The sequence below is a fragment of the Anomalospiza imberbis genome, chromosome 11 (genome assembly GCF_031753505.1).
Source record: "Anomalospiza imberbis isolate Cuckoo-Finch-1a 21T00152 chromosome 11, ASM3175350v1, whole genome shotgun sequence".
Taxonomy (NCBI): domain Eukaryota; kingdom Metazoa; phylum Chordata; class Aves; order Passeriformes; family Viduidae; genus Anomalospiza; species Anomalospiza imberbis.
Genome location: NC_089691.1, coordinates 6,297,360 through 6,310,798, shown reverse-complemented (window position 1 = coordinate 6,310,798; position 13,439 = coordinate 6,297,360). Strand labels below are relative to the sequence as shown.

General features: G+C 46.9%; 1 protein-coding gene across 3 annotated transcripts in view; it reads left to right on the top strand.

Annotated features, from left to right (window-relative positions):
* The window catches only part of RAD54L2 (RAD54 like 2), a 69,101-nt gene that overhangs the window by 34,159 nt on the left and 21,503 nt on the right, over nt 1–13,439 (top strand). For 2 of the 3 annotated variants that reach the window (XM_068201596.1, XM_068201598.1), the window contains exon 3: nt 12,907–13,105. In XM_068201596.1, coding sequence (XP_068057697.1) covers nt 12,907–13,105 — 199 coding nt within the window. Of the gene's footprint in view, nt 1–1,328; nt 2,030–12,906; nt 13,106–13,439 lie in introns of those variants that run through there. The other variant, XM_068201597.1, reaches the window with a different exon arrangement.

Sequence of the window (13,439 nt, the reverse complement as noted above, 5' to 3'; positions counted from 1 at the left end):
TCTGCTAGGTCAGATGTTGAGGTCATGTTTGCTTATTTATTCCAACCCTACAAAGTCCTTATAATGCCTGTTACAAGATCCTTGGCTGTGCACTTCTTTAATGTATTTGTCCCTCTTTTCCCCCTTGATAATCACTGTCTACCAGTCAGCCTGTTTGAATCTGTGAAATAGGTAAAAGGCTGTCTTGTTACTGAGTGTCTTAATGGTAATACAGTTTTTAGTTTTTTTTTTTTTTTTTAAAGTGTATATAGCTCTAACTATGAAAAAGCATATTGGGTTTGTTTCAAAGTTGTGATGTACCCTGAAGCATTGAGGGTGTTTTGATGGCAGCAAGCATTTGCAGTGCCCTACTACCCTCTCAAATAAAAGGTCAAATAAAAATGGCTGGAGTCACACAAAGGGGAACTGGGCTCTGCCCTGGCTGTGCTTGCAGACCTTTAGATCAGCTTTTGCTGTTGTGAGTGCAGCTCATTGTCCTGGAGTCCTGCAGCTCTGTGCGAGGGCTGTTGGGACACCGCCTGCTTTGGGTTTCTTGTGCATGTCCTGGCTTTCCCAGCGCTCCCTCACCAGTTGTTTCAGTAAGTAGCTGACTTTGTTACATGGACAAGTGCTCACTACCAGAGAGATAATTTCATTACATGTCTCTCAGCCCAGGTTTGCTGTTTATTGCTGGCATTAGATATGCCTGTGAAGGCAGCTGAGCGTGGGTAAAGTCTCTGCAACACTGAAGGTTAGGCAGCATGGGTAGTCTTTAGGGGTTCAACTACAGCCTTAAAAGACTTATTCGGCAGTTATTTGTTCTCTCTTCTGCCTGTCCTGATGCAGGTGAATGACTGGGACAAAGGCTTACATGAAGTAATCTCCCACTCCACAAATTCTGACAAGTTCTTTCCTGAAAACTGAGAAACTTGCAGTGGTCTACAAGCTGCTGGTTTAACCAAGTGAACAGGATGCTCTTTCACCTGTTATTGTGCAAACAGGTTACCAGCTCCATCAAATTGCTCGTTTCAGTCTCAGTTGTCCAGGTTTCTTGCAAATTAGAAGGCAACATGCAGATAGCTCATAAAATAGCTCACAACAGCTTTCAAAGCCAGAAAGGCTGTACTCCTTTTTGCATCTCCTTCCCACCCACCACTGAAACTCGGAAGCAGAGTTAAGGTCCTGCGTGTCCCCTGCTCTGAATGTCCTGTTGTCTGTTGGGATTCCCCTTGAGCGGGGCCCCACCGGAGCCTGAACGGTTATGTAAGGATTTTTATTTTATTCTCAGTCTTGCTCTCTGCCACTAGTTGAACTGGATCACAGGCTGAGTGAATGGGATCTGATCCGTACGGCGTGCAGCTCTGCTGCTCCAGAGGAGAGAGACCTCCCCTGTACACACCCACTCAGCCTCCCTGCTCCTCTTCTCTCTTCTAAAACTCTTTTCCCAGGCATAACTGAGGTTGCTCCCGCTGATAGGGAGCGTGTGCGGGAGCCAAACCGTCCGGGCAGCACAGCTCCAGGCATCGGTCCCCAGTGGAGCGGCAGCTACCTCGAGCAGGGCTGTGTTGTTTGACTCTCCAAGCAGGGGAGGAGATAGTGACAATTTTTATTTAGGCTGAACACGAGGCATATTTAACTAGTTATATAACAGTGACCCTGGTCCGTCTCGGCTGGGTGCAGGGAGGATATATACGTACTGCTTCTCGTCACACCAGCTGGGTGGATTCAAGCACTAGCAGCTATTTACCAAAGTTATTTTCAGAAACTTTAGGTGCAGGTTTCCCTGCCTGTACCCTGGACTGTTTTATCAGGAGTCTTTTCCCGCCTGCGAACTGAACAGCCAGTGAGAGTGGATTTAGTGCTCGCTGGGCTGTGGGCAGAGATAGGGAGTTGTCAGGAGTGACTGGAAACTTTTGTCCTGAAGACCCTGAGACAAGAATAGCAGAAGAGCTGAGAGTGTGCAGCCACGTTGAACAAGTGTGCAGGCAAAGGGCTCGCCTCGGTGCACTGAGCAGCATGCTACTCTTGGATGAGTCTCAGCAGTTTCCAGGTAGGACACAGGTGGAGGATTTTGTGGGTTGATTTTTCTTTCTTTTTCTCCCTTGTTTTCTTTTCCCTCTTGCTTTCCTGTTACAGGCCATTAATTTTCCCACCCCTGGGCTGGAGCACCCCACTCAGTGGCTAGTAAAAGTTATCAGGAACCAAGGCTCTTCTGTAGGTCTCAGGTTTTAATGTGCTCCCTTACCAGGCAGGGATGGAAGAGGTTGAGATTTCAGAGCCTTGCGGTGCCTGTTGGCTTGATGGAGGGGACATGAGAAGGAAGCTCGTTCTTCCTTTGTGCCTATAATTCTGAAGTCTTTGGTGATGTGACATTCTGGGTCTGGTTGTTATTGTTTCTGCTGCTGTTTTGTAGTAATGCTGTGAAAGTTCTTTGTTTTTTTCAAGAGAGGAGGCAGTTGTTAATAACAGTATCATTTTATATCCACTGTCCTCTCCCCCACCCCCTTCAACTTCATGTGTATATTTTCCCTGCAGCATCCTACTTGATAAGAGTTTCAAGAGCTTCTTTTGTCAGTGGAATATCTGGTGACTTGCTGACCGGGCAACAATCTGAGCACCAGGCAGAGCTGTTGGTGCTTGCTCCAGATCCCCTAATTAGTGCCTAAGAGACTAAAAGCTACTTGGCCGTTTTCCCCCCTATCAAGTGGAAGATGCTGGTGAAATCCTAATGGGAGTTCACAGCTTGGGGATAGCTGCCACATAATTTATTTGCTGATGGGAGGACATTGTGTGTTGGAGAAAAAACTTTGTTCAGATTTGAAGAACTTTCTAAATTTGTAATTCAGCTTCTTACTTTGAGGGAGGTACTTTCTGATGCCAGGCTTCTTGCACTTTGTTCATGTGGCAGATACATCCAAAGTCATGCTATGAACCTAACAGACTGATCAAAAATGGTCCCCAGGAGTTCCAGCTCTGGATTCCTGGTTTTTTAGAGAAGTGCAGCGTGGTTGTCATGAGGAGTTTTTACAGAAATAAGCCATGCAATATTTGTTACCCAATAGTTGAAAGTGGGGTACTAGAAAACAAAAAATCCATCTTATTTCTCTGATTGTGGTGGCAGGACAAAGAAGCTAATTCTGGGAGAGTGGGAACTGAGAAAAAAAGGAATTACAATAGAAAATGAGTTTGGATAAATGAGGAATCTGGGTGATGATACAAGTGGCTTATGTAACTTAGTCTAGATAATAGGTATAAAAAGAGAAGACAGGGAGGGAAAGATGCTTTTGGAAATGAGACTGTAGGTCATAGATGGAGGGAGAATACAAGGTTAGAGGCCTTTCAGAAATTTTGGTTGGAAAGGTATTTGTACAAAAGTAAGAGAGCAAAAGTGCAAATTAAATCCTCTTTGTACTTGTCAAGTTGTAATGTTTGGGGCAAGGTTTGTCATAGCCTCTACCAAAGTCTCTAGCAGCAGAAAATTATCTCTCTTTGAGGAAGCCTTTTTAACTGATAAAATGAAGTTCTGTTCTGGCTGGTGGATCTGGGAGAGTCTCCATCCCACTTCTGCAGAACCTGCCTGTCTCAAGAGAGAGGATAAACTGCACAAGGTCACTGAGTGAGTCTGTGCAGAACTTACACATCATGTTCTTCCCTGGTTTTGTGCTTCAACCACTGAGCAGTGTTTCTTTTCCTCTCTGATTTATCTGGCTTTTCCTCACTCCAGGTGCCCGAACACTTCTTTGGGGTCTTCAAAGTAGCAAGCACCTGTATATGCAGTGCTGTGATATTTTTGTAATTTTAAAAATGTTTCTAGAAAGTTAGAGCAGATTTTAATTATTTTATGGTAGCACCCACCAGCTAGTAAATCAAGGTTTGTTGCAGCACACTACCCCATTGTCCTGCAAGAAAAATGTCTTTTATTTAAAAATCCCTGTTTCCTCATGATACACACATATATTTCTTTCTTGACCATAGAGATAATTGTAATTTTAGCAAACTTTTGAAGGAACAGGTGCCTGTTCCTTTTCCAGGCTGTAATGTGCTTAGCTTTTAGGGTGTTGGGTATTTTAGGTGAGGCTGTCCTTGTGGCATTGTGACTTCAATTTGTGTGAGTCTGATTGCCACAAACAACTTTGCAGTCTTTTGTCAAACTTCTTTAGCAGCGCCAATATTTTGGAAAGGAAAACTAGAAGCAGATTGCTGTTTCAGCGATGGTGTTTCATCCTGGTCTTATTAACTTTCTCCAGTGCTCTCGGTCACTTTTCTGGCTGCAGTTGATGGGAGAAGTGCCAGTGGAATGCAGTAGCACACAGGCTCAAACTCAACAATTTGAATTTTTCTCCCAAGTGATGCCTCCCTCATTAAACAGAGTCCTTAAAAGTTCCTCTCAAATATCTTTAGAGATTGAGGCAGAAAAAGGGAATGTAGCTGAAGTCCTGTGCTTTGTTACAGTTCTAAAAAAAGTCCACAACTGTGTTTTGTTTTTTTTTTCAAGTAGGAAATTATATTTATGGAGAAGAAAGAGAATTGTTGGTTAGAGCATAGGACAGGAAGCCAATAACTTGAGTTACTCAGCACTGATGCCTATCTCATTGCTTTGATTTAGTTTCTTCCTCTGCAAGATGGCCAGGAGGGTGTTTCGCAGGATACTGTGAGGAGCTCATCATGCCCGTGAACTCCTTTGACACTGACTAGGGTACAAATGACACTGTTATCATTTTGAAATCACTCCTCTCTTATACCACTACTATCAGGAGCAACAACAAAGGAGGACTCAGATGCTGGAGGATGCCTTGTGCTGGGATTATTTCCCATGCTGCTCTTTTAAATTAGGAGTGAGTGTCACCTGTCTTTTCCCTGTCCTTCTTAGCAGGTCCTGGGCAAAGCTACGGTGCGAGCTTGAGGCAGAGATTAAAGTTCAGCTGGTGCTTGTTGTTTGTTTGCCATTTTGGTGGCCTTGGAAGTGTGTGGCAGCAATAATCCCTTCTTTATTATTTCTCATTGCTCTGGGGGTATGCTGGTATAAAGCTACAACTCCCAGCTACCTAGTGTAAATTAATGCTTATGTAATCATTGCATAATGCAGAATGCTTGTTCCCCTACTCGTCCTCTTTTCTTAGTCCCTGAAATTTATCCCTAGAAGAGTCATGGTAGCAGCCAGCTGGATTCACTGTGCTTGGAACGTGTCAAGCCCCCATATGCATCTATTTTCTGAAGCTGGAAGGGGGAAATCTGTTACCTAAATCAATATTTAGCCACCCCAATAAACTAGATCATGTTTCTCTTTTTTTAAAAAGCTTTAAAGTGTTGTGAAAATAAATTAGGTTAAGTCCAGTTGCTTGTAGTTTAGATCCCCATGGTAATTTTCGTAATCTGGCTGACAAAACTCTATTCTGGGTTACTAGTTAACTGGGATAACCAGAAAGGGGAGGTTTCAGTTCCCTCCTGCGCACAGCTTGCTGAAAACTTCCCAGCACTCAGCCTGAAACACTTCCTGACTCCAGAGCAGTAGCTTTATGTAACTCATTGCTCTCACACACCCCTGGCTAAAGGACAAATGTGACCGATCCCTGCCTCCCTTGCTACCTCAGTGGGTGCCTTTCCTGCCTTTGTTTGCCTGTCTTCACCAATGCCCACAGTGTCTGTGCAAGAGAGGGGGCATGGCAGGAGGGAACAGTTTAGGCTTGAGGACTTTCATCAGGAAAAGTAGTTTTGATTACATAGCTAAAAGAGGGATGGCAGGTAGCAGCGTTTTGTATCTCTCCAGGTGTTTCCATCTCAAAGCGCTATGAAAATGTTCGATTTGAAATTTCACAACCCTCTTTTGAGCTGGAAATGGATACGGGATTGCCCAGTGCTCCAGAGTAACCATGAGCCTGTGGTGCCTGCGAAAGGGAGGACGACCTGACGGGCACCTCACCTGGGCTTGTGCAGGGCACCTCCTGCGCTCAGGGGCTTGTGCAGGAATGGGAGGAGGTCCTGGAGGGGCTGGGTGCCAGAGCAGGTACCAGCCACACGCCAGTGGCAATGGGGTGCCAGTGGCTGCGAGCCTGTGCCATACAACAGTTATATAAGTGCTCTTTGGTGTTTATGTAACCCGGGTCTCAGCGTCCGCAGCATTGAGGCCCAGCCAGAGCAAGATCTCTTGGGTATTTGGGGCCTGGTTCTGCTTGCATAATCCCGGGGTTAGAAGATATATCGCCTGTCACCAAAGTTGGCTGTTTGATATTCCAGTTTGCCTCTCGGCACTTCTTGGCTGCTTCCTTTCCCTTTGGTTTCTGGGTGGTATATTCCTTGCTCCTGCCCTTCATTTCTGCTGCCTTTTCTTCCTGAAGGATTCCTTCAGGCCAGGAAAGGAGTTTTATTCTGCCAGCAACTGATATGCTGAAAGTTGTCTGAAGGAAAAAAGAAGGGCAGTGCTGCCTTGTAATTTATCTTTTAAAGTTTTCTATGTATTTAGGCTTACTTCTTGCCAGAGGAGACTGGAGATGGGTATGACTTGAGCGTGCTCATGGTCTGGCTCCCTCCTCACGCTCTGGCCCACAGAGTCAGTGCTGGTGGCTTTTCTTTAGAGCTCATCTCTTCCTGCATCCTCTGGTCCTGTGCTAGGGACAGAGGCAGCCTGCCATCCCTCACCAGCAATCTGCAGATTTCACGTAGGTGTCTTGAACCCACAGCAAGTGATGGCTTTGCTGATACTTAGAGAAATGAAAAACATGTTACTCACACTTCAAGCAGCACTCCTTGTTGTACCAACATGACAGACTCTGTCTGGTTACAGTGACAGGTATGAACGATGGACCTGGGGTGGTTAACTCCTAGATAAATCGACAACGGGAACGAAGATGTACGTGCTTTTTGACAAGTGGAGGAGGCTCAGCCCGAAAGAGCCTTTGTGCCTGGCAGTAGCGTGGCTGTGACTCAGCAGGACACCAGGCATCGCAGCCGGCAGCAGAGCTGCGGCGGGAGCAGTGCCGGGAGTCGGGCACTGCTGTGGTCAGCGGGCTGCGTTCCGCTGGGGACAGCCGGGGACAGCCGGGGGCTGGGCTGCCGGTCCCGCTGCCCGCGGCTCACGGCGTGCCTGCCCGCTTGGCCAGGGCGCAGTGCCTGCCCTGGGAGCTCCCACAGCCGTGGTCCCGTCTGCACAAAGGGCTGTTCCCGGCTGTCGTGCTGGCAGCAGTGGCAGCTGCTGGTGACCGGGGGGCGGCCGGGTGCGGGGTCCGCCGTGCCGGGGGCAGCGCGGCCGGCGCGGGGGGGCAGGTGTGCCGGGTTATATAATACTTACATAATTAGGGCTTTGTTAAGCGCTGGTGGCTGGGAGGGGCGTCCTGCCGTCGAAGACTGAGCCCGATTATTTTCCGAGGAGAACAAAGTCTTGTTGCTAATTAGCTGCCCTGAGAGCGGCTGCCGCGGAGAGCCCCGAGTTCCCGCAGGGGCTGCGCCCTGCTCTGTCCTGCTCCGACCCCCTCTGAGGTGGCTTTCCCAGAGCTTTGGGTGGAAGCAACCAGGTGTTGAAGCATGCTGTCTTTGTGCCTCTCCTGGGTGTTGCAACAGATAAAGCCTGGAGGAAGGGAGCCTGAGATTTTCCCTTACTTTCACCTACACTGTACTTGAGGGGTTTCACAAGGAATTTACTGCCTCCAGCCCAGCCTTGTGGTGCTTAAGTGTTTTCACACAATGCCACCTCTGTGAGAGGTGCTCCGTGCAGACACCACTTTCCCTTCTTGCGTGACATCCGCGCAACAGCTGCACCAGTTGCATACAAAGAATATTTTGAAAATATTTCATTTATATTGCACAGCTGAGTACAGGATGAGCCAGAGGACTCTGGCTTTTGCCAGCCTCGGAGTTGATTGCTGTGCTGCAGTTAGAGAGCCACTGTTCTTCATGAGCCAGGTACAGTTTCACTCTGGCGTCACCTACCCACCACTCCAGCTCCCAGCACACTGGGGAAACATCACATAACCCTAGAGAGCATCTTCCAGGCTGTCAGAGCCTTTGTAGCCGGGCTTGTTGTGCGGAGTTGCTCCTCCAGCCTTTGGCACTCCAGTTGTAGTTCAGTGTGTCAGGGACTGAGTTGCAGCTGGAGCTGTGCAATTAGACTTTCTTGTGCCATCCCTCAGTGCTCCTCCCATCCCTGCTTTGACAGCTCAGTACTGGCTGTAGTAGCACTAGCTAGTATTAGCTAGTCTCTGACAGGCTTTTGCCCACAAACTGCATAGAAGTTCCCAGAAGGCCTGCAATAATATTTAACTGCTCTTTGTTCTTTGTGCAGGACAAAAGAAAGCTCCCAAAGTAAGAATTAACTGCTCACTGTTCTGCATGCAGCTATCTTCTGTACCATACATGCACATCCCTGTCCTTTGGGTAGGAAATAATGCTCAAAGACTCAGCAAAATGATCCTGTTTGGTGTCCTGAGTTTCCGTAGTGGAATGATTTTAGAAATAAACAGGAGTCTGGTTTTCAGTGCTGTGTCTTTCCTGGAGTCACTGGAGTTACCCTGGCAATTAAGCTGGTCTCCCAAGTGGAGGTGTACTTACCCCTAGCTAGCCCTGTTAGCTGGCTACTAACTGAGCAGGCAAGGAAGTCACCAACTTACACAGTAGTTTGTCCGCTGAGGGTTCTCTTGGATCTTCTTATGCAGCAACCTCAGGTAGGAGACCCTCAGATCTTCTGAATGGGATTTTCTGTACTCCTAGGAGTGCTGATTGTTGCTAGAGCCAAACTGTGGATGCACAGACACTTGGACTTACTGAGGTCTGCCTTGGAGCACAGAGATTGGCTGTAACACCGTTTTTCACTTACCTTGGTGTCAATACAGTGTTAGTTTACATGAATGTCACACCTCAAAACAGCCTGCTGCTTCATGGCACTTTGCAGCAACCTGAGCCATTTTGCAGAGCAGGCTGTGTCGAGAGCAGTTCACTGCTGAATCGATGATCTAGAGAATATTCTCCAGGCTGAATCCTGTGCTGTTGTAACAGAAGTTTGAGAAGGTGATGAGGTGAGCTTGGCTGCAATAGGAGGTGCCTCACTGCGGGACAAATCTTTTGCTGTGTTACACGTCATGAGTCACAGCTGTGTGCAATGTTTAGGGACAGCTCTGGCAGGCACACCACATAGGGAGCATCTGAAGCAGTATTACACACAGCACTCACGACTCTCTTACAGAGACTTCTAAACTGTAATACTGTGATATGCAAGTTGGTCGAGAAACCAAACACCTCCCCCTATTTGTATGTACATCTGGGGGTGGTGCTTGCTGCTGCTTATTGAGCAAAGAAAACTGGCAACCTCTGGCCTGCAGCACAAACCAGAGCTGTGCTGTAACCAGGTCTGTTGGGTTTTGAAAGAGCAGGCACACTTCACACCTCTAAAGTGCGTGAGAAAGGATAGTTGTGCCCCTCGTGGCATTCAGGGTACCTTGCAGGACAGAGTGCCTGGGTGTGTGCAGGTGTCCATAACCACTGGGAACTGTTTGGGGATTTCTCAGACAGAAAGCTATAACCCACCTGAAGGACTAGCTGCATTGATGCTACCACCACTTCTTTTGGAAGATCCTCTTTGTAGATCTGGTGAGGACAGTGTAAAACATGGAACAAAGGTGGTGTGAACCGGGTGATTCTTGGTGCCCACAGCATGTAACCATGGGATGGATTTACACCCTTGCCAACAACCACACCTGGCTGTCTCCTGCTGGGCAGACTTGGGCCTGATTTTTTCCAATGTAGCTCATCTTGCTGTGCTGGGTTGTCAGCCCCAGGCTGGTGGCGATGCTCTTCTCAAGCAGGCAATGTGAATAGGTGCCCAGGTCTTCCTAGAGTGCACAGCAGCTCCAGCATGATCAGACAGTTGTCAACATGCAAACGTGGCTGTTGAATTTTTGTGTTGTGCAAAACACTACTTGTATAACCATGTCAGAGTAGTGTGTTGAGCTCCTGTTACAAAACCATAATTGGGTTTCTGCTGTATATGTAGGTTTGGCAAAATTGGGGCAGGATTATTCCATTGATTACCTGATGGGACCTGTTCAACGAGGCTGTTCCCACACTCCCTCCAACCCAAGATCAGACCTGTTCTTATAGAAAATAGGTGTTCGTGTGTGTAGTTATTGCTTCTTAATGTGTTTCTGTCCCAGTGTGGGTCCCATTTACACAGCTTGGAGCTCACCATATTGGAGAGCAGCCACATGACTGCAGCAGGGAGCTGTGCTTTTCATCTGGGTTAGGTTTAGGCTGTGCACATAATCAGGAGTTTAATACAAAGCAGCAGCAAAACAATTCCTGCTCGTAACAGCCACCTCCTGCCGCAGGTGTGGTGGTAGCTGTTGCAAAGTTAGACTTGTAATTGTATCATTGTGTTAGTTAAACTTTGTGTAAAGCTTTATTCATGGTGGTGGCAAGGATAGGAGCAGCCTTTGGGAAGCTGGCTGTCCCCTGAATCCCACTGCAGCTGAATCAGTGAGATGTTGGAGCTGTTGCTAGCGTGGAAGAGCTCTCTTGATGCATATGTGTCAGGAATGTGGGCTGAGGCACAGATTGTGTTCCTCACCTCAGAACTTGTATTGGCAGGACAAACACCAGCCTGAGCAACGTGGCTGTGGCAGATAAGGGCTTGTACTCAGTGCCGGGACCAAATTTATCATCAAAATTTGGGCTTTAGGCTCCTGGTCAGATGAGAATTATAGTTAAAAAAGCCTATCTGATCCAGCTGTGTTTATGTTTTACCAGAGCTCCTATTACATACCATTAAGAGGAAAGAAAAGGTAAAATGCAGAAATGGAATGAGTCTACACAGGGATTGCAGAACACATCTGAAAACATAGAGGAGACATAATAATTTGGGCTCCTGAGCCTTTAGGTTTTGTTATTATCAACCTTGTCCTGAAGACACCCTTGCCTGGCACAGTGCAGGTGGCAGGTTGGCTGCTGGAGGAGGTGACGTGGGCAATTGCTGGAGTGTGGGGAGGCAAGCGCTTCCTCTTCCAAACAAGCATGGCTTTGTGCTCTCTGGTGCCTTGTCAAGGTCCTCCGGGCCCAGGGTGAGATGGCAGCAGTGTAACCATGGCAGTGTTTGTCTCCGGTTTAATGACTCATCCCGGAGCATGTGATCACGTGTGCAGCCTCCCTGCTTCCCTTTGCCCTATTTCATCCAATCTTTTCATCTAGTTATATAACCAGGAGTCAAGAGGGCCAGGGGGAAGGAAACAGTGCTGAAGAATTGCAGGTAATGTGACTAAAATGTGTCTGTAGCTCAAATAGCAGAGTTGTTGTCTGGGAAGCCTGAGAAACTGGGTTTATTCCCAGCACAGTTCTCTCTCTGCAAGTGAGCTGATGCTTGATATCTGAACTTGTAAGTCTGAAGAGGCATGGTGGGAGGACAGGGCTCCAAGACCTTGGCTGTGGTAGGAGAGCTGCTGTGCTTGTAGCAGTGAACCCCTTTGCCTTTATCTTCATATGCATCGCTCTCCTTGCATTCATCATGAGATCTGTTCCATCCCATAAGCTGTGGGTACCTGGTTTTCCAGTATGTGTAGGGCTTGCAGAGACAGATATTCACAGAAATGTTTGAGCTGCTGCTCTGCTGGTGCTGGTCCATGGTGGGCTGAGCTCTGAAGTCCTAAATCTGTTCTGACAAAGACTTGCAGCAAATGCTGGGGTGGGTCTGGTGGGATGTCTGGAGAGGAAGTTTGCAAAGTTGGTGCTTTTGAACAAGGTGTGAATCTACTTCTTGTCATCTCAATTTCAAGATGTGATACAGGAAATAAGGTTAATTTAATGGGCATATCAACATGACAGCTGTAGGTGCAATGTGCTGTACTGAAGCATCCTTCATTTAAGCTCCCAGCATTTTGAGAAGGAATGCTCTCTGTCTCCAGATCCCTCAGAGTCACAATGTGATGCTTGTTGGTTCTGTATTACTTCATCTGCCACATTCCTCTGCACTGATGTCTTCTTTCCTTCAAAGTTCTGTCTAAGTGTCATTTCAGTTCAGTCATTAGCTCAGACACAAAATGTAAGCAAGAAAGCTGATTACAAGATGAAGTTCAGGGTATCTCTTTGCCTGACACAAGGGGACAAGATGCTTCAAAGAAGCTATTACAATGCTTGTCAGAAACAGTTTGCTTCAAGGGAAGCTTTTGAACAGAAACATTTCCTTTCTTTGCTCTGGAAGCATTAGCTTGGTCACTGGCAGCCTGTTGAAGAGCCAAGTGTCACATAGAACAAGGTGTCATTTCACATCGTGCTTTAAGAGTGGAATCAGGCACAAAAGGAAGCCTGAAAATAGGAGAATGAAGAGAAAAAGGAATGCATATGATTTATAATGTAGAAAGAATATTTCCACTTAATTTTGTTTGACAAAAAGCTTGTTGGAAATTACCATTTAAAGCATGAGAGTGAAGCCTGGTGCTAAAACCACTGAGCTGCCTGCTGAGCCATGACCCAGTGTTTGAACCAGATAACCTTTTACATAGTGTTCTGTTGACTTGGGAGATGGTTACACAGGTGTCATAGATGGAAATTTCTGCCGTACTTGAATGATGTGAAACAAAGAAAATGAGATTCAAGTCCCTGGTTTTAATCAGAGCTTATCAGGCCCTCATAGAAAAACAGACTATTGGAATAGCAAGTGCTCCACATGGACTTAAATAATCTGCCTTGTTTTCTTGTCAGGACACTTTTGGGTTGTGTTGAGGGGTGTTAGTTTTGGCTTTCACTAGGGACACACCCTTCACTGTAAAACTTTTTAACTGCCTTTGACTGTCAGAAAGGACCCCAGTTTTGACCCTCAGAGTGACATGCTTGCAAATGAGTGAGAGTAGGGCTTGTCAGTTCCCATTTGGTTCAAATCCTGCTGAATGCTCATGGAAAAGCCAGCTGCCAGCCTGGCACGGCTGTTCCTATGTCATGTTCTTCCCCTTGCAGACCAACCCCAGGAAGCCGTGTTCAGCGGTGACCATGCGGAGCACGCGGAGGATGGAGAATGGCAGCGCTCGACTTCAACTACCTCATCTCAGAGTGAGCGGGCAGAGCAACTCTTGCAGAACCAGCACAAGAGCCTGGCCTCTGAGGACACCAAAAAGAAGAGGGCTCAGAAACCGTCTCACATGCGGAGGAACATAAGGTAAGCAGCAGCAGCAGCAGGACAGAAAGAGCTCAGGTCACATATGGTGGTGAAAACAGAATCTCGGCACTTTGCTTCTGAGCTATGTTGTGCCACTGCTGGCAAACCAGATGGTTTTTCTTTTCCAAAACCTTAGGATTTCACCAGTGGGAGTAGAGTGATCTCAGACTGGAGTGCTGCATGTGGGTGCAGACTTGTTTGGTATTTCAGAAGAGTGAATATTTGGTTATGGAATATATTGCAAAAGTTGTGTAATTGCTGCTGTCTTTTGAGAGATGTAATTGGAAAACAGTACCACCATTAAGTAAATACCAGTCTCAGATATTTGCTGAGA